Source organism: Calonectris borealis, chromosome 11, assembly GCF_964195595.1.
Source record: "Calonectris borealis chromosome 11, bCalBor7.hap1.2, whole genome shotgun sequence".
Classification (NCBI taxonomy): domain Eukaryota; kingdom Metazoa; phylum Chordata; class Aves; order Procellariiformes; family Procellariidae; genus Calonectris; species Calonectris borealis.
In genome coordinates, this window is record NC_134322.1 from 12,605,504 (window position 1) to 12,623,924 (window position 18,421).

General features: G+C 39.2%; 2 protein-coding genes across 3 annotated transcripts in view; both read right to left on the reverse strand.

The window, feature by feature from the left end:
• Nucleotides 1-7,601, reverse strand: part of SLC12A1 (solute carrier family 12 member 1) — a 47,646-nt gene extending 40,045 nt beyond the window's left edge. For both annotated transcript variants that reach the window (XM_075160049.1, XM_075160048.1), the window contains exons 1-3: nucleotides 7,191-7,601; nucleotides 1,638-1,772; nucleotides 1,345-1,420 (exon numbers count right to left, since the gene is read on the reverse strand). In XM_075160049.1, coding sequence (XP_075016150.1) covers nucleotides 1,345-1,420; nucleotides 1,638-1,772; nucleotides 7,191-7,601 — 622 coding nt within the window. The remainder of the gene's footprint in view (nucleotides 1-1,344; nucleotides 1,421-1,637; nucleotides 1,773-7,190) is intronic.
• A 6,540-nt stretch (nucleotides 7,602-14,141) lies between these two features.
• Nucleotides 14,142-14,390, reverse strand: CTXN2 (cortexin 2). The gene has a single exon (XM_075159517.1). The coding sequence runs from the start codon at nucleotides 14,388-14,390 to the stop codon at nucleotides 14,142-14,144; it is 249 nt and encodes an 82-aa protein (XP_075015618.1).
• Between the last annotated feature and the right edge of the window lie 4,031 nt (nucleotides 14,391-18,421).

The following is an 18,421-nucleotide window of genomic DNA, read 5'->3' on the forward strand; positions in this document are numbered from 1 at the left end:
TTCCCCTTAGTTCTGTAACTTTTATTGTTTGGGTTTTTTTTCTGTTTGTGTCTCTGTAAGTTTGTGGCTGGATTTTTTTCTTAATAAGCATTTCATTTGTTTCTCTTTTTTTAAAAGCTCAGTTTTGCTCAAGTGAAACTTCTGTGAAGTTACTGTATTTTGTTGGAAACGAGACTTCAACCGTGCAAAATTTTGGAGATGTTTTGATTCAGTGTTTCATTTCACTTCCATTAACAAGGAAGTGAATAGTATTTATATTCAGTCTAAATTTGAGCACTGAGTTTTATCCAAGACCAGGAGAGCTGATGCCCTGAGTCCAGAGTTTGGACTCCAGCTCATGACTACTTGAAGTTTTCCATTCAGTGAGAATCCAAACTGGAATACTTGCCATCCACCCTTTGGATTGCTGGTTTTTATGACATCTGGGTGCCAGCCAAAGATTAGGGCCCCGTTATTCTGGACTGTATGATCACGTAACACAGAGTGACACTGCCATCGCAGTTCACGTTTCTGTGCTTCCCCAGAGCCGCAGCTCTAAAAAGGAAGTTGTACCACACAGCAACTACTGGTACGTTGCACCTTACTGAGCTCCTCTTCTAGTTGCTGGAGATTCTTGCAGTGTTGTGAGCACTTTCCTCTCTCACTGGTTTCATTGAACACTCAACAACATGCTGGACGGAGGCCTCGGGGCCCAGTCTCCCACAGACTGGGATCTGGGGTTTGGATTAGTTAAATTGCACAATGAAGAAGCAAAGGTACAGCACACAGTGAAGTGTACGTAGTTAATTTATATGAAAGCTGTAGCAGAGATTTTAAAACTTAGTGTTTCATAGTGCACTAGTATCTAGTGCTGTGCTATAGTTAAAAATAACAAAATCCTGATGAGATGAGACCTCCTTCCAGTTCTGTTTTCATCTTTGCAGAGAAGTGTGAAGAAGCGTTGTTTTTAATATGTAGATGACAAGGTTTGGGATTCACAGATAAGCAAAGTGTGAACTCTTAAAGGTTAACTTTGTATGCACATATTAGAAATTGGCCCGAGTCATGAAGTTTACATCTGTTACAGGATCTAAATACAAATTTCACTAAAGCTTAGAAATATTCAAATGTGATGATCATATGCGTAGTTAACAGATCTATGCCTCTAAGCAGTAATTTGGCTGCGAGTCTGGAAAATTCCAATAGTTTGGAGGATTAACATCTTTTACACTGGCAAGCATTTGAAAACATTATTTAGTTCAACATGCAAATGCACATCTCAGATTATATATTAATCATGATCATGTATAGTTTATCCTCTTTATCCCCTTCACTGTTGAAAATGATATTAAATAAGATACATACCAATTCCTGCTTGACCTACAATCCAGGAAAGTCGAATAAAAAGCATCACACCCCAAATATTAAGCATACATCTTACCTAGGTTTTAAACAAAAAATACTGCATTAGTGCAAAGTTGAAAGTAGTGTTAACAACCACAGGGGTGATAGTGTGCATTGCAGGCTTTTAAAAAGCACCCCAAACATCCCTCAAGTCCACCTCCCTCTCTTACTTCTTAGAAGACCTTAGTGTTGCAGAGCTAATCTTAAAATTTATTTTCTTTTAGTTTTTTTAGAAATGCAGATAAGTTTCTCACCAGCACACCCTTCACCCATCCAAACTTGACAAATCCTGTTTTGTTTTCTTCTTCCTTGCTGACTGCTGTCTCATCTCCAGCGGTGCTTTCTCCATTAGCCACTCTCTCGACTGAGCCAGTGCTCACGGCTATGTTCTGAAGGATCACAGAGAAAACAAATACATTTTTGTGCCAAGCAGAGGACACCTGGCTCCATAAGAGAGACATGGAATAAAGGAATTCCAAAGAAGATCAGGTTTTACTGTCTCTGGAGTAGTGTGCAATATTCTGCTCACACCAGGCATCAGCAGGTGGGCTTGCTAACAGCGAGAAAAATGGAAGAATTGTTTGAGCAGAGTAAATTATTATCTGATACTAAATTGTTTTTATTGCAAACTGTATTCAACATATACGTTGTGTTGATATGTTAGTAGAGCATCTAATATGAGGGTCTCGTGGTTGGCCTCTACATGCTGCTGCAACAATTTATGAATAATGCTAGGTGTAGAAACAGGGATAATTGCTCACTAGTGAAAAGAGACCTAGCGGAGTGCTGCATGGCAAAGTTATGTGATGAGCTCTGGTGTTTTCTGTTGGATAAAGTACAAACATAAGTGCAGCAGCAAATAGGTAACATATTCTTGAAAACAGTCAAAGAAATGCTAGTGAAATGTAATAAATAATGCAGTAAATGAATAATCCTTTCTGTGGTTTAGCCACCTCTGGTATAACCATAGTAGATAGGATTAGGAATTGCCATATTTGTGGTGTAACCAGAATAAATAGCCCAGAATTTTAGATTGTTCACATCCAGTTACAGATATAAATCTGTATTTTCTCTCTTCAGCTCTTTTGCCCCAGAATCTTTGAGACAATTTAGTATCATGATATGTTTCTTGTGGCTTGAATAGGAATTAGTCACGGTACTGAGGTTTATATTCGTTGTCATTGCTGCTTTGTTTCTTTTAATTTTTTTTTTTTACAAAGTTTTGACTGGTTTTGCAAGGAGTTGACATTAGGTTAACTGTTGTCAGGTATTGTCTGGGTCTTCTGCAAAGACCTTCAGGAAGGACCATGTACCTTGCCATAGCCTGGCAGAGAGTCAGGAGCGTGTGTCACTTCTGGAGAGGAATCAAGATGCTTTTAGGGTTTGGATAGGGGTGAAGATATTTCTGGATTAATTAAACAGGTCAAGGAGGGAAAATATCTGTGATTCTGTGAAACATATGAGGTTTTTTCATCTTGCTTAAGCTTCAAGGCTGTTTCTGTATTTTGTCCATGGACTTGAAAAAACCCAACAAACAAAACCAAAACAGACATAAAGACCAACTGTATATGACACTTACGCTAATGTTTGGACTCCCCCCTCATGGATGAGGGCTCTAGCCACTATGATGCAAGGTTGTAGAATGCCTTTGACACAGTAAATCCAGGATTGTGCTCACAAATGAGAAATAAGTGACTGGATAATACATTTCGACATGGATTAAACTTGGTGCCTATGGCCCTTTGGCCCTACGTGAAATGGGAATACAAGATCTATTGAAAGCCTGTGACTTTGAGCTCCTGAGTTACTTAGATAATTTTGACAATTCTTACCCTAAAATAATGGCTGTGTTTGCTCAAAATACAGTAAAGTGAGTTAAGGAAGATTAGCAGAATAATATGAGGGTTTTTTTGCTACGCTGGTTAGAATTTCAAAGAGAAAAAAAAAAAAAGGGTTTGGTCTTTGTACTTGAAACAAGTTGTTTCCTATGTACTTTTGAATTAATTTGTGCTCTTTATGCCATTATCATAAATTATGGCCTTAAAGCTTCCATAAATGCATTTTAAATTGGTGTGCTTTAGTGAATGATTGGTTATTTACCAAGCAGCTGTACCTGTGCTATTCATGCATTAAGGATGTGGAATAAAAGTGACAGAACATTTTGAAAAGCTACCAAAATAAAAAGTTAACTGCTTTTAAAAGCAAAAACAAAAACAACAAAAAACATTTTCCTTTCCTTGTTTCAGAACAGTGTAGTCTTCATCTCTCCTGGGGCTAAAGATGATGAGCTCATCAAGTCTCCGTAACAAGTGTGGAGAATAGCCAAGATGAAGAAAGGTTAGATGATTTCTTATGTAGGGTAAATATTAAGCCCAAGTAATTATCACCAGCCATCAGCTGTGAAATAGCATTTAGACAATTTTTTAGGGATTTAATTGGTGTTTTGTGGCTTAATGTGTGCAAAAACTGACACGTCTTGCTGAAAGATGACACACATTTGACTCCAGCAGTGTGGGAACTAGATATTTGAAGTTCCTTTCAGCCTGCCTTACATTCTGACATTTGAAAAATTACATATTAAAAAAGTGTATTAAATATTAATATTTATCTTCTGATGTTAAGGCCAGCATCAAAGCACGTTGGGAATGCTTATGTGATGTTTAGAAATCTGAAATCAAACATATGTCAGTTCTTATCAGAATCTGGCAATAGGCTTTTGACAGGACAGTTGTCTTCAACAATTTGAGTTTCAAAAAACCTGGGGTCGAGGGGGGTGGGATTGCCTTGGGGTATGGTGTGGTTAGCCTAGATTTTAGTGTTAAAGTAAAAAGGAATAAAGCATCTTCTCAGAACTGCATCTTGGGCTATTACTCTAACCCCCGTACACACTCAATGTGGCATTTCATCCCTTCCTTAGCGGTGGCTAGAGAGCCTGCTGCATGCTGGGGCCAGTTGATAGGCACCCCGTCCAGCTGCACATACTGCTTTTGCCTCCTGATGGGAGCTCAGCCTTTTCATACCGTCTTAATTCCTTTCCCTACTAATCTACTATTTGGTGACCTCATGTTTGTTTATTCTTCAGAATAAGCTCTGTAGACCGAAGTGATTTGTCCAAGGTCACAAAGTGAGTCCATGGGACAGCCAGGAATAGATTCCAGCCATGCTAATGGCGGGTCATTTGTTCCAGTGCTGTGGTTAGTGGCTCCCAGACCAGGGCCACAAATCACATAAGGGCACAGCGGGTTGCCAGTGTAACAAAAATCCCATTACCTCTGATATTCACCTTCCTATTTTGAGAGGCATAAGATTATCCTTCTGTAAGCTGGATACTAGAAAAACTCTGGGAACAACCAAGCTAGGTGATGCTCTTTTCTGTTCCCTAACAGTCCCAACCTGTGAAGCAATTTTCCCTTCATTTTATTCTGGCATGGAATCTGCCTTCTTTTTAATCTTCTTTAAAGCCTTAAAAAACCCTAAACAAATTTATCTAATTTTGTTTAAAATAAACAAACCGTTGAGAGATGCAACAGCAAACCTCCTGAATTTTCTGGTAATGGTCAAACCTGAAAATCCCTTAATATGCTAATGTTGAGTACATGTTCATTCAGCATTACATTCAAAGCCAATACACTGTTTTTCGCCTCTCTGGCCCCTATCAAAGTAGATTATTTCTTTAAGAGGAAGTTTCTTCTGGGCATGGAAATGTGTTTAGTCCCTTGAGTAGCAGCTTACACATTTGCAAATGAGTAGGGATACCAAATTCATATTCTTCCCTTTTCATATCCACTTTGCATTCATTTTTGGAAATAAATGATGACCCAGGTAACCTGTTTCTCCTTTCTATGTAAGCCATTCTATGCAGGTCTGTGGAGACCTTAATTTAAATAAGTCAGGCCAAAACTAGGAAGCTGTCCTAATAAAATCCTAAAGAATCAGGTCCTAATTTCCTAATGGCTATTTTTTTGCTTGATTTCACTACTTTATATTAATCCTCCTTAGGACAGGTGAATCTCCAGAGAACTGGAGTTTGAACAAGATCTGGACCAGCATCCAAAAATCAGATGCTTGTCCAAATTATTCAGACCTCAGAAGTATGTAAAACTGAGTGGAATGGTGATGAGAGCATGTTTTCTCTGGAGATTTCTTACATCACTATTGCCCAACATAGAAAAAGAATAGGGGTTTTTGCTGCATATTGACACATTTAATCTGAGTTTGACTGTAGAGGTGATATCTTTCTTTCCAGCCCTGCCCTGACAAGTGCACAATTAAGAACCTCAAAAAAGGTTTGATTTTAATTCTGTAAGTAGGTGTATCCTGTGTCTCTCCTCTGCTTTTTACAGAGAACTTGGTATTGTGGCTTAAGGGGGAAGAGTCTAATTTTACCAAAGGCAGTAGAGTATCATATTATTCTACTGTTTTGCAGTAGGTTTTTTAATAGTTTAACTGTTTCAAAGTGCTTAATCTAGTTGTTCCTGTCCCCAGAAGTTCTCATTACAGCTTTCCACGCTATTTATTTTACATGGAAGTGATTCTTCGATATAGGGAAATCAAGCCTTAAAATATCTAGATAGGTGACAGCAAAATTCACCTATCTACTTATCTGAGGCAGTAACACAGAAGTTAGTGAAAATCTGGTATTTGAGACTTAATATTACCAACTTCTCAAATTCTTTCCTGTGGAAGTTTTGAATGTGCAAACTCCAAAAGATTATACCTGACTAATGTATATTCTTCTGGCAAGTAGCCATAGACAGTGACAAAAGTGAGGATTATCATGATAAAGGGCGTGTTTTGGTATTTCATTATTCATTTACTGTAGTGCCTGTATGGAAAAAAAATAGAGCAAACAGGAAGAGTCTGCTAAGGGGAAGTTATTTCCATGAAAGCCACTGGTCATATGTATCAGTAGTAAACTCCTACACTGTGTTAACCAAAAGTAGGTCCACTCGGAAGGGGAGAGGAGAAACAGGTTAGCCAGTTGTATCCTGTTCAGTAGTTCTCCCCCTAAGTGTATTTTACATGGATATAGTCCCAGCTATTACATGAGCAAAGTCTAAACATCTTCTATGTGATAGATTAGGAGGAATTTAGCCAAATTATTCCTCCATAACTGCTTTCTATGTAGTAATTCAAGAGGCTCTTCCAATTCTCTCCAAATTCACTGGTATAATGAGCATGAAGGCCTAAATTCGTTCACTGAATCAGTACCTGAATTAGTACCTGAAAAGTGTTGTCTGGTATCCCTCTTCTGAGCAAACGCTTTCAACCTCAGCACCCTTGTTCTGTTTGAATGGTTTGTTACAGCAATAAACAGGTAGTGCTTTGGATTTCTGATTAGTTGAAATTGCATTTATTGCATATAACGTTTTTTATAATACTGATATATATGCATGAATACAACAGAGGAATCTGTGGAACTTAGTTATGCATTGATGTTAAATTCAAGTTTAGAATAAGTGTGAATTGTGTAGCTTGGTCAAATTGTGAATTGACATTCATCATCTGCCGTTCTAACTGTTAAGTGAAACAGAAGAGATTCAGTAGTTTTATACTTTTAGACAAGATTAAGCATGTTTTTTTGCTAATCAAGTACATTACTATCACCTTTTAACAAAAATCTTTGCTTTGAGTTGGGCGCCGGGCAGAAAACATACTGCAGCTACCAAAGGAAATATGATAGGTGATTACTTGTACTTTTTCTCTTGGGTGAGGTCCATGAATTTAAGGACTTCCTCATATTAATAAACAGAATTAACAGCCTGGAAATGGAATAGAGAAAATTTGTATCTTTCCTTTCCACTTACCTTTGCCAGTTGTTCATGAATTTCTAATAAGCTTGGTCTGCTGAGCTTATTCCCACTGACGCTGCCAGTGTTTCTATAATAATCAATTTTGGGAACTGGGTCCACTGTGTTATGACCAAAAGTTTGTAGATAATACATTTTAGTGTGAGTATCGTAGGGATGTAAACTAGCTTCTGTTTTCTCCCCATTTTGAAGGAAATTGTCATATAATTCTCTTTTTCCTGGTCTGTAACTGATTCTCAGTCTGTTATGTGCTTCGTCAGTAAAAGATGTTTCTTCATAATGTGGTGGGTCAGAGCCCACATCCTCTTGGGACGTTTCATTGTTGTCATGGCTTTCATTAATTATGTTCACTTGAAACCGATTTGCATTTGGATCCAAGAATACGTTTGGCGAATTATTCATTGACATCTTCAGGGAGGCTATCGACGTAGGTCACCGATCCGTTTACTCTTCTGTGGCTGCAGCTAGTTACTTGCAGCTACAGCAAAGGGCCTAGTGCTGCTGCATATGAAATCTTTGCTCTTAGAGTAACAAAGTTCTGAGAAATCTTTCTTGAAATCTCTAAGCAGTCTTCCTAATGTTGTCCGCTGCGTTTCTGCCATAAAAAAAATAAATAAAACATTTCTATTAACTTGCACAGTTAGATAAATTTTCCACCATACCTCTCCCCCTGCCTCACCAAATATCCATGAGACGGTCATCCTGACTGACTTGTTGAGTCAAAAAACAGTTGAGTCAAAGACTGAGTTTGTGGGGATGTTTCCATCTGTGACGGATGCGCTCAACCCCTTGACCAAACTAGCGGTAGCTTGGTACAGACTCCCAAGGAAGTAAAGGCCTAAGCCATAAAGAGGCCAAGAACTCCTCTAGTTTCAATCTGTTCTCTGAAAACCCACGGAGGAGCAGAGTGACACAGTGAGCATCGATGCATATGAGCTTGGAACACCGATCATGCGATTTACACATGAATAGCGAGTGGCTTTTCCAAGACTCATTTATCAAGGAACAAAGTAAGTTGTGGGTGCAAGGAGTCTCATGCATGCCTTTTCCATTGCATGTAATTTGACTACAAGCCAACCACTTTATCCCATAAATATGACAGCCTAAGTGAGCCTTCTTTGAGCTCTCCCAGCTAAGCAGCCTGGCTGCATGGCGGTGATCTTCCCTTGAGCTGGGATGCCTCTCAAGGTTGCTCCTCGAGGCAGAGAGACCTTTTGCCAACAGCAGATCTTTGGTAAGCGACCGATACCGTGCATAACCTTCTAGTATGGTAACTTTGATTTGTGCCTTGGTAGTTTTGAATCATTGTTCAAATGATTGGGCATACAGTAACAGAGTGAACCTTCCCACTGAACTTTGTTAAGTTGCATTTTTACAACATCATATTAAAACCACTTTGGCTAATACCTTTGACAGTGATTCTTTAAGCGATCTAAATCACCCATTCGCCACAAATTGGTGTAGTCGGCAGGATTCTAAATGAGGATTCGCAACACCATCTATATAAAATGGGCTTTGGATCAGATCCTAAGTACCTAAAATTGATTTTCAAATATAGTAATTCTTTTAATAACGCAACGTTTAATTGAAGCCAGTGAAAGTGTAGGCAGTACAAGGGATGTATGACACAAGATTCCATGAAGTCCATTTACTGTTTATGTTCCGCTTAAGTATTATGATACCATGTATATTTCTCTCATAGTCTAGAATTAAATTTGCATGAAAAGCTTGAATCAAATACATGTTTTTAAATTAACTACAAAAGCTAGGCTTTAAGTTTTCAGTAGTTCCAGGATGGAGACAATTTATAAGCAGGCAATTAAGATATAGCAAATTGTTATTTTTTTATGTAAATAACATTAATGTAATATGAAGGACAACTGAAATAGATCCAAAAATAGCATTGTGTTTCCTAAATTATAATGGAGGAAATAAATGACTATGGTGAAGTAGTAATTATTGAGAAATATTAACAATAATCCTAGGCATTGGAAAGTTCATAGGATTTTACACTCAATTTTATATTTGTACACTCAAAACACCCTTTAAGGTGGTTTGAAAGAAATTGTAGCAAATCATGGAATCATGCAGTTTGGAAGGGACCTTCGGAGCTTATCTAGTCCAACCTCCCACTCAAAGCAGAGGGAACATTGAATGTAAATCAGGTTACTTAGGGCTTTCACCAGTCAGGTCTTGACATCCTCCAAGGACAGATTCCACAACCTTGTCAGTGTATTCTAATACTTAATTGTTCTCATAGTGTTTTTTTTCCTGTATATCCGGTTGGAACCTTCCATGTGTCACTCTATGACCATCATCTCTCACTCTCCTGCTGTGCACCTCAGTAAAGAGCATGGCTCTGCCTTGTCAGTAACCTCCTCGTAAGTATTGGGGGGCTGCTTAGGTTCCCTTAATGCCTTGTCTTCTTTGGTTAAACAAGTCCCGTTTCCTTATAGGGCAAATGCTCCTGCCCCTGACCGTCTTGGTGGCCCCCCATCAGACACACACAAGCTTATCAACGTCTTTCTAACATAGGCAGGTGGGGGGGACAGGTAGACAAACTTAGAAACTGGGTTCCAGGTGCAGTCTGATGAGTGCTGAATAGAGGGGAATGATCACTTTGCTTGATCTACTGACTATGGTCCTGTTAACACAGCCCAGGACACTGTTCACCTTCATTGCTCCCGGGGCATGGTGCTGACTCCTCTGTACCCTGCTGCTCACCAGGTCCCTTCCAGGAGGGTTGCTCCCGGCCAGTGAGGCCCCAGCCTGTACGGTGCAGGGGTTTAGTCTGTCCGAGGTGCGGGATTTGCATTTGTCATTGTTGAATGTCATGAGATTCCTGTTGGCCCATTCCTCTAGCCTGTCTAGGTCCCTCCGAGTGGCAGCCCATAGAGAGTTGAACATATGATAGCTGTAAAATCTGCTTCCCACCTCCACTTTCCCACACAGACCCCCTCAAAAAAACAAAGCAAGCTAACAAAAACCCCAAGAGCAAAAGGGGTACTTATATTTAAGGCCTTTAGTGGGTTAAGTACGTTTGCAGCAACTTACAGGATGGCCTAGATGGCCCTGAAATGAGCTATTGAAACAATGGCAATCCATATGTCTTGAAACATAAAGAGATAAGGCAGTATGATTGTATAGACCTGTATAATTCAGTAGGAGTCCAGGTCTGTTCAAACTGACTAAAACAGACCGCGTTTAGACATTGAAACTCTGCAAGTCTACATAAAAGCAGAAAGTTTTAGAAACAAAATATACCTATATAAAGGAATATATGAACTGAAAATCTGGGTAAATAAGCCCATAAGATGCATTTTTTAAAGTTTTGTGCTTTCACAAGAGATGGGACTAGATGACCTCCAGAGATTTTTTCCAGTTTAAATTTCTCAGTGATTTTGTGAAATGCATTTGGCCCTTTGGCACTGAAAGATAAAATACCGCATCAATATTTATACCTTGACAATGTAAATTTTCTCTAAAATCACATATCAGATTTAGAATTTGAAGAGCTGATAATCAAATGTCCTCCATCTTCAGTATGAGATATAGCTAAAGCATATTTTCTCACTGCTTCCATCAGCTATAGATAATATTCTGCTGTCACCTCTCTGCTATGATACCCCTTTATAACCCCCTCATATTTATGTTGGTTTTCCTGCTTAATGTTTTGTAAGCCTCACAGCAACTTGTTACATTTATTTAGTTTAGTTTACTTCTACGGGGTTTGGATGATCAATATTATTATTATTATTATTATTACTACTACACATTTCTGATCATAGACAGTATTCTGCTTCCTTCAGCCTTTTAAAGTTGTAAGGAAGTGTTTCATCTTCAGGCATGAAGGAGCAAAAACAAATCTTTTATCATTAAGGTCAGTGAAACTAGGTTTGTTTCCATCTCCATGACTGAATGAAACCCTGACTCTTTGATGACAATGAGACTTCTGCTACCAAGTAAAATGATTCTGTAATTTCACTGTCTTATTTCCATAATATTACTATTTTGCTAGGAAAAGAAAAGTCTCTTACCTTTCTGCTGTTCTTGAAAATAATACTTTGATTTTCACGGTGTATTTCCAGAGGTTTCTCAACTGTTATTTGCCATTAATTTTGTGTTTAGTATTCTAGCATTACACATAAATAATCAAGTTTACCTTATTCAGGATAATTTAACTTACCATTCAATCCTGTGTTTTTAGGGAAGGACAATCTGCCTCTTTTATTCATGCATGTAGCGTGTCCCCTCTCTTTGAGGGATTACAGACGCTGCCTTATTGGCCAGATTTTTCTCCTGCTTAATATACTGAATAGACCATCCAATCCCTCTCCTTCAAAACATTTCTAGATGGTGATTTAGAGAAGCATTCTAGCTTTTTAACTATTAACCAGCAAATGTACCTATCCATTACAATTACTGGGTTTATGGTATTGCAAAATTTCTAAGGAGGCCTGAAAATACTTTTGTTATCTCCGTTTCCCTCCCAGCTATGCCTGATTCTGTGCACGGATCATGATCTCTCTATTTTTCAGTTCTGCATCTATAGTGACGGAGATAACAAGAGTTCAGGCTTCTGCTCAGCGCATTTTATGCAGAAGAGATTCCAATGAAGTCAGCAGGATCAGTCATTGGGGGGTCCCCTTGTCCTACATGCATTTTTGAACCATTTGCTCCTAACGCCATTCAAAGTTTTACTCTGTATATTTAAGGAAAACCTTTGAAAAATTATGTTCTGTGTTTCTTTCTGGGAAGGCCGACTCCCTTGTCTTTTAGGGGTGTAGAGAAGGGCAGGAAATGTTGAAGATTTGTAATCATAAGGGAATTTGGTAATTGTTTCCAGCAATAGATTGGGTCAAGAACAAAGGTAGTAAGACAGTATTTGGGTTCTTTGGGTATGTTTGCTGTGTTTGCTGTGTAGTTTAGAGATAACTGAACTATATTTAACCCAGATAACTTAAGTACCTTCAGCACTCTAACCTGACGGCACAGAGCTCAGCTGTGCTGATTAGGTGTACGTAAAAAGAATGACAGTGTCAGGTCTCTGCAGTGGATGATCCTATCCAGCAATAACAGATCACATGAATCAGTGTATTGATATCTGCCTTTGATTTTGTGGTTAAATTAATGAGGATAATGCAATATACTGAATCTCTGAGGGTCTGGCATTTTTTCTTTTGCAGAATCTGAAGCAGTTTAAAAACTCTTACATTCACAGAATTGTTTATGTTTTATAATTCAAGTGACCAGTGTAGATTAGTGTTGGCTGTTCCTCTCATATTCTTCAGAGAGGAGAATCATGTCCTTCCCTGTACAATAACGTATTTCATGTTCCAAATCCACTTGAGATCTGCTATTGCACTGGCTGCCTCTGCCTAGTATATAGGGCAAAAGGGACATTATGTATTTTTCAGAATACATGCAAAAGAAACCAACTGCTGTAACTGATCTCCTTGTCTTTGCTTCTCATTGCAAACAGAGCTGTTTAGCAAAAGTGACAGTGCTTAACATTCTGATGCCAACCTTCTTAAAAATGGAATTGAATTTCTGTCAAGTACTGTCACACTTGCTAACCAGCTGTGTATATGAGGGTGACCTTGAATACCCAGATTTGAGTCTCTGCTTTCGCTGTTAGTTCTTCTGCACTGATAGGATCTCCTAAGACCAATTCTTCAGTTTGACAGTCCAGATCATACACTGTGCACAGTTGTAGGAGCACAAACAGAATAACCAACTGTGGAGAAGGGCTGGAGAGTATAGAGATCTCCAGTCAGCTGTGGACCCCTGTCCCTTTCGGGGGCTGGGTACAAATGGGTATGCAGCATGACTGTCTCTGCTTTGGCTTTGCCCAGCTGGTGTAATTACTGCTGGGAGCTTTTAACCAGACAGTTTAAGTTCCAGTTTAAACTGAATCATGTTCTGTAACCAAGTGGAGTAAAAAATTGGCATGCCTGACCAACTCAGCTAGACTGCAAGATTGGTTACCTAATATTTACTTTTCTCTTTCACCTAAAATATTTAACGATATGGGAGGCACTGGTGGACTGGAACTGTGGTGGTGTTGGTTCAGACTGGGGTTCTGAGCAGGTAATATATTTTGTATTGCTGAATGTTTGTAATGATGTTTGTTTCCCTTCCACTAATTCTGACTTTCTGTTGCTGTAGAGTAGGAAAAGGGAGGCCTCTCAAAAAAATACTCTGATGTGAGCAGGAACAAATAGAACGGCGCACAGTTTGCAGAGGACCACATAAAGTTTCACACAGGAGAAGCAACATACACTTTCCTTATAAACGCAGTCAGTTGTACAGCACCTGCTCTTCTTGGAAGGTGAGAGGTGAGTTAGCAAGTGATGTGATCTTTAGCTTTCCTGTTAGTTCCTTATTATTGGTAGTGCGTGGACCAACCCTTGTTACTCTCATCTCAGCAACATGGACACACACCTCTTGCAGGCACCTCCTCTGAGCCACAACCATTTGTTTTCCTCCACTTTTGTATTCTCAGTATACAAGCACAGTCTCTGAGCTTCAGAAAATTGTGCAGATGAGGAGGGGAGGGAGTTACCACTTAAGCATTCACCATTCAAGAGCTTGTCTTTTGTCCTTCACCTTTCTCTCCAGCCTATCATGAGACACAGTAGAAATGAGATCCTTCTCTGAAAAGGCAGATATCATCTGATTCTTAAAATACTTTTTGGCCACGATAACTTTGTAGTGAATTGTTTATTGTAGCATTTCTTTGTTGTTAACCATTTCTTATCTGCCATTCCACTGTTCCTCAAATAAAAGCAACATGAAGTGCCTTTTGAGTTTGCAACAAATATTTATTTAACAAAATGGATGCCACCAACATATCTCCAAAATGCAGGTATGTATAACAAATGTAACAACAGTTGGTTTCCAAAATGAAATCAACATCAAATTTAAGGCAGGATATTCTGTGAGTTTTCATGCAAGAGCATATTCAAATGTTCCTTTATCCAACCCCTCAACTTCATCTTCCCACGTAGAAGAAGGCATACTACTGTAGGGGTCTAGCAAGATTTTAAAGCATCTGATAATTAGAAGTCCCAAGAAAACACACAAAATCCCCACAAAGGCAAAGCCAGTTTTTTGCTCTAAAGTCAGAGGGAAGGCAGACATTTCGTTGACACTCATGCTGGCTGAATTGTTGCTGCAGTAATTACTGTTCATCATTGGGCATCACATTCTGGTGACTCTGTGGGATTTTCACCTCTATTGCTTCTTTGCCTGCATGGAAAAGTAGAATCTTGGTTAGGTCTAAATGGGGTGTGTATATCTGAGCTGTAGCATATGAACATTTGGAAATGAAAATCAGCTTGGATTTTAGTAGTGTCCTGTTGTTTTTTCACATTTAAATTAATGTGATTAAATTGCAACTTTTAGCCTCTACACACTATCCACTTACTGGCCTCTGTTATGAGACAGCAAACTCACAGTTTTCTGGCTTTCTACTTCCTCAAAACAGAGCAATTTCAGCACATGGCTGCTGCAAAGCGTGTTTTGTCAGACTGGGCACAAGCCTACAGATTCTGATTAGGCAATAGTCACCAAGGTCTCCACCTGGAAAAACCAGTATGTTTTCTGAAATGGCTTTACATCGCAGTCCTTAAACTAGTTAAACTCGCATTGACCTCAAAGGCAGTTCCAGCCAAATAACATGGATTTTGCTCATGTAATTTAGCTTATAAATCTAAATAAATAGATCCAACTTGTAAAATATAGCATTGTGTGTGCAATTTTAGTGAAGTCTTGGGCTCTATTTTCAGAAAAATGCTGTGTGCATTTTGAGCTTGTAAGAAAGTAAGCATATTGGTAAAATTGCCCCTTCGCCTTCCTCTATACATGTCCACTCTTGTATATGAGGAGAGATTGGTGGGAGAAGAGATAATAGAATTAAATTGCCTTCCCCTAAATCTTGCTCTCTTTTGTTTCTTCTCGTTAAGTCTTCCCCATTAAATACATACATATTCTGCCATTTTTACAGGTATAGTAAACGCCAGGTATGAACATGCTCCTCATGGAGCTCAGGGGACTGACCCTGATGTGTGTCCTATGGAGGCAGGATGCTTGAGCATCTCCATCTCACCATTGCCACCAGGAGAGCTCTGTGTGTTTCCAGCCAGGAGAGACTTTTATCTTTCTCTTTTTAAGGAGATCTTATGTATAGATTTTAGTTGGGGGTGGGAATTGTTTTGCTTTGTTTTGGGTTTTCCATCAGATATTGAAATCACATCTTTCGTTTTTTCTCTATAGACAGCAGGAGAATTGGAAGGACTGGGACATCAGAAGTGCCAAAGGACAAAGGCATTTTTATTCTAAGGTTGGAGCTTGAGGTTTTTTGGCTATTGTTAACACCTATTTAACTAATATGCCTCAGGGGAAAACTCTTTTTGTTAACAATTCAACCGTCTTTCCCCCCAGGGAATTCCCAGTATCCATTTATTTCTTGGCAGAGTAATTAGGCCACTCGGAGCTCTGGGCTGCCATGGCTACACTGCTTCAGGTACCTGTGCTGCTAGCCAGTTTAAAGGGAGCTCCAGTATCTCTACTCTGTACTGCAGTCATGGCTGAAACTAGCCATATCCTGAGTCAGCCTACAATTAATAACAACAGAAAAAGTAAAAATAAGATTTGGTATTCCTGAGAAGACAGAAATGGACAGAACTTTCATCTTGTTTGGTGTCTCCTTTCTCACATCAAAATCTGTGGGATTTTTGAATATTATCCTAAAGAATGAAGATTTTAAAACAAGTATTAAAAGGGCAAGGCACAAGTCTGTCTTTTTGCGATAACCCTTAATATAGTAGGTATTAAATAATGTGGTTTTCTATTACAGTCTTTACACATTTGCCAGAGCATAACAACCAACGGTCTGTTTATTCCATAGAGCTGTGTGAGATCCTTCCTTGCTTTGAATGATATTCTGTTCTTTGGGTCATGCTGTTTTAATTCCTGTTAAGTTGGAGAAAAGATCCAGATATAGCCTATGTGAATTAGAAGTAATGTCAACAACAATCAATATTTATTTTCTGAAAATATATCACAGATAAAGCCCACCTGCTGTACGGATTTTCATTGGGCATACTTCCAATTTTTCCATTAAGTTTGACCTTATGTAGGAAAAAAATAAATCACAGAAAGTTCAATATCACAAATTTATGTCACAAATCAGTTGATTTGAACAAGAGCCAGTCAAGAAAAAAAATTACCTTCCAGAAGTCCTAGGACACCGGGTTATAAAAATTAAATTAAAGGCTTATATGGGAAAATGATAATGTAGACACTACCTGGGAAAGACAGATCCAAAAAACCTTACTGCTATCTTGGAAGACATGGAGAAAAATCTTAGGGATAGGCTGGCCATGGAGAACCCTGCATTTGAACTGAGCCCAGAGAAATATGAGTGTGTTTGAGGTAACATTTCTTCACCATAGAGAGTCATATTCCAAGAATATGACTTCCAGTCTTACTAATTTTGCAGGTTACACACTGGAATTAGTGGGATTTTTTTGTACATTATGTGCTTGTCAGGAGATGTTATGGGACAGATCTCTGTGCAAAGCTTGACTGACGCTGAAACATGGAGTGGTAAGAAATGGATATCTTAGTCTTATTTGGCAAGAGTTTGGCTGAAACAGCTGCATGAGAAAACAGTGGCATTTTGCTTGAGGGGGAATTGATCCTGGGAAACTCTAATATGCACCTTTGTGTTCTTCTCTTCCTTGTCCTGAATTTCAGAAATTGTAATTGAAGGCTTAAAGTTCACAGAACATTTTGCTCTAATTACGTATCCCCAAAACTGTGGTACCAAGACTGACCTTGACTGCCTTTTTATTGTTTTCACGTTTTAGTGCTGCATACAGGTTAGATGTCCTCTCCCAGTTAGTCAGATATCCTCTCATTTGCTGCAGTGTATGTGTCAAGTCGTGAGTCAGAAGACTGTGAATAGTAACTAACATGGCCTGGATCCAAAAATCCTTGAAGATAACCTTTAGGGCAGTATGATGGGGGCAGGCATTATATCAGTTTGAATCTGCAGAGTCATTTTGTAGGGGCTGGCCTCAGACTGATCTCTCTTGACTTTTTTTATAGGTCAGGACTCTACTCATCCTTTGATTCATTGCCCGTATGAAAACACTGGCATAAAGAAAGGCTCCTTAACATCCTGCTGTGAAATAAAAGGCCATTGGAGGCCCTTGTGAGGCCAGAAGAAACAGAGTCCTAGAGAAAATCGGAATGAGGACAATAGCTCAGCACATAGACCACTCAGGTAAGGAGAACAGAGGTATGAACTAGGGGTGCTGGCTGCACCTATGGAAGGTGAAGGGGAACACCATGGGCACTAAGTATTGTGAGGCAGTTGGAAGGAAGATGTTTAAATTCTTGTTCTAGCAGTATCACCCGCCCCACTCTGCCAATGTTTAGTGTGGACTGAAGATCCCAGGCCCAGCTCTTTAGTGGTTTGGGTGTCACTTTTTTCAGACCTAGCCTTCAGCCTCATGTTTTCAGAGATACTGAGAAGATTAAGAAAGTAGCCAGTGTTAAATAAAGACTTCCTCAATAATCTTCCTTGTATTTTGGGTTTCAGTCCTTCCCTCACAGAACCCCCTAGAGGTTTTTTTTTTAATGGTTCAGTACTGGAAATGAGTACCTTTAATGTCTGCTCACACTGGGAGCATTCATTCTTTTGGCATGATTAAGCCTCAGGTGCCTGAAAACTCACTGCGTAAATGATAGCATGTAACAAAATGGACTAAATCAGTTGCCATCTGTTCTCCCCTTGGATGCCTGCAACCCAGCTGCTGGTTCATGGATCTGGTCATTCTGAAGGTACTTCAAATAGCTTCAGTCCCAGGCTTGTGTTAGCAAGTGACAGCAAACCTGACTTGAAAAGGTGTTGGTGTGGTTGAGGACATAAACAGGCATCCTCTGGGAGTTTCAGAAGCACCTCATTTGCACTTAACTATCTGGTCAAGGAAACTGAACTGTATTCCTGGAATGCTATTACAGGAATTGGTCATAGGAGGTGGTAGGGTGAAAGGATTAGCAATGGAGAAGACCTAATGAAATAGAAATCGGCATGAATTTGGAATTCTCCAAAGAGTCTGAGCTATCTGAGGTAACAACGCATGGCCAGAAATGCTGCAAAAACAGCTCTGTGACCACACAGACAACCTGTCATGCTCATGCGAACATTGCATGCC

Excerpts from the sequence above, each read along its gene's own strand:
- CTXN2 (XM_075159517.1), bottom strand. The coding sequence starts at position 14,390 with ATGATGAACAGTAATTACTGCAGCAACAATTCAGCCAGCATGAGTGTC.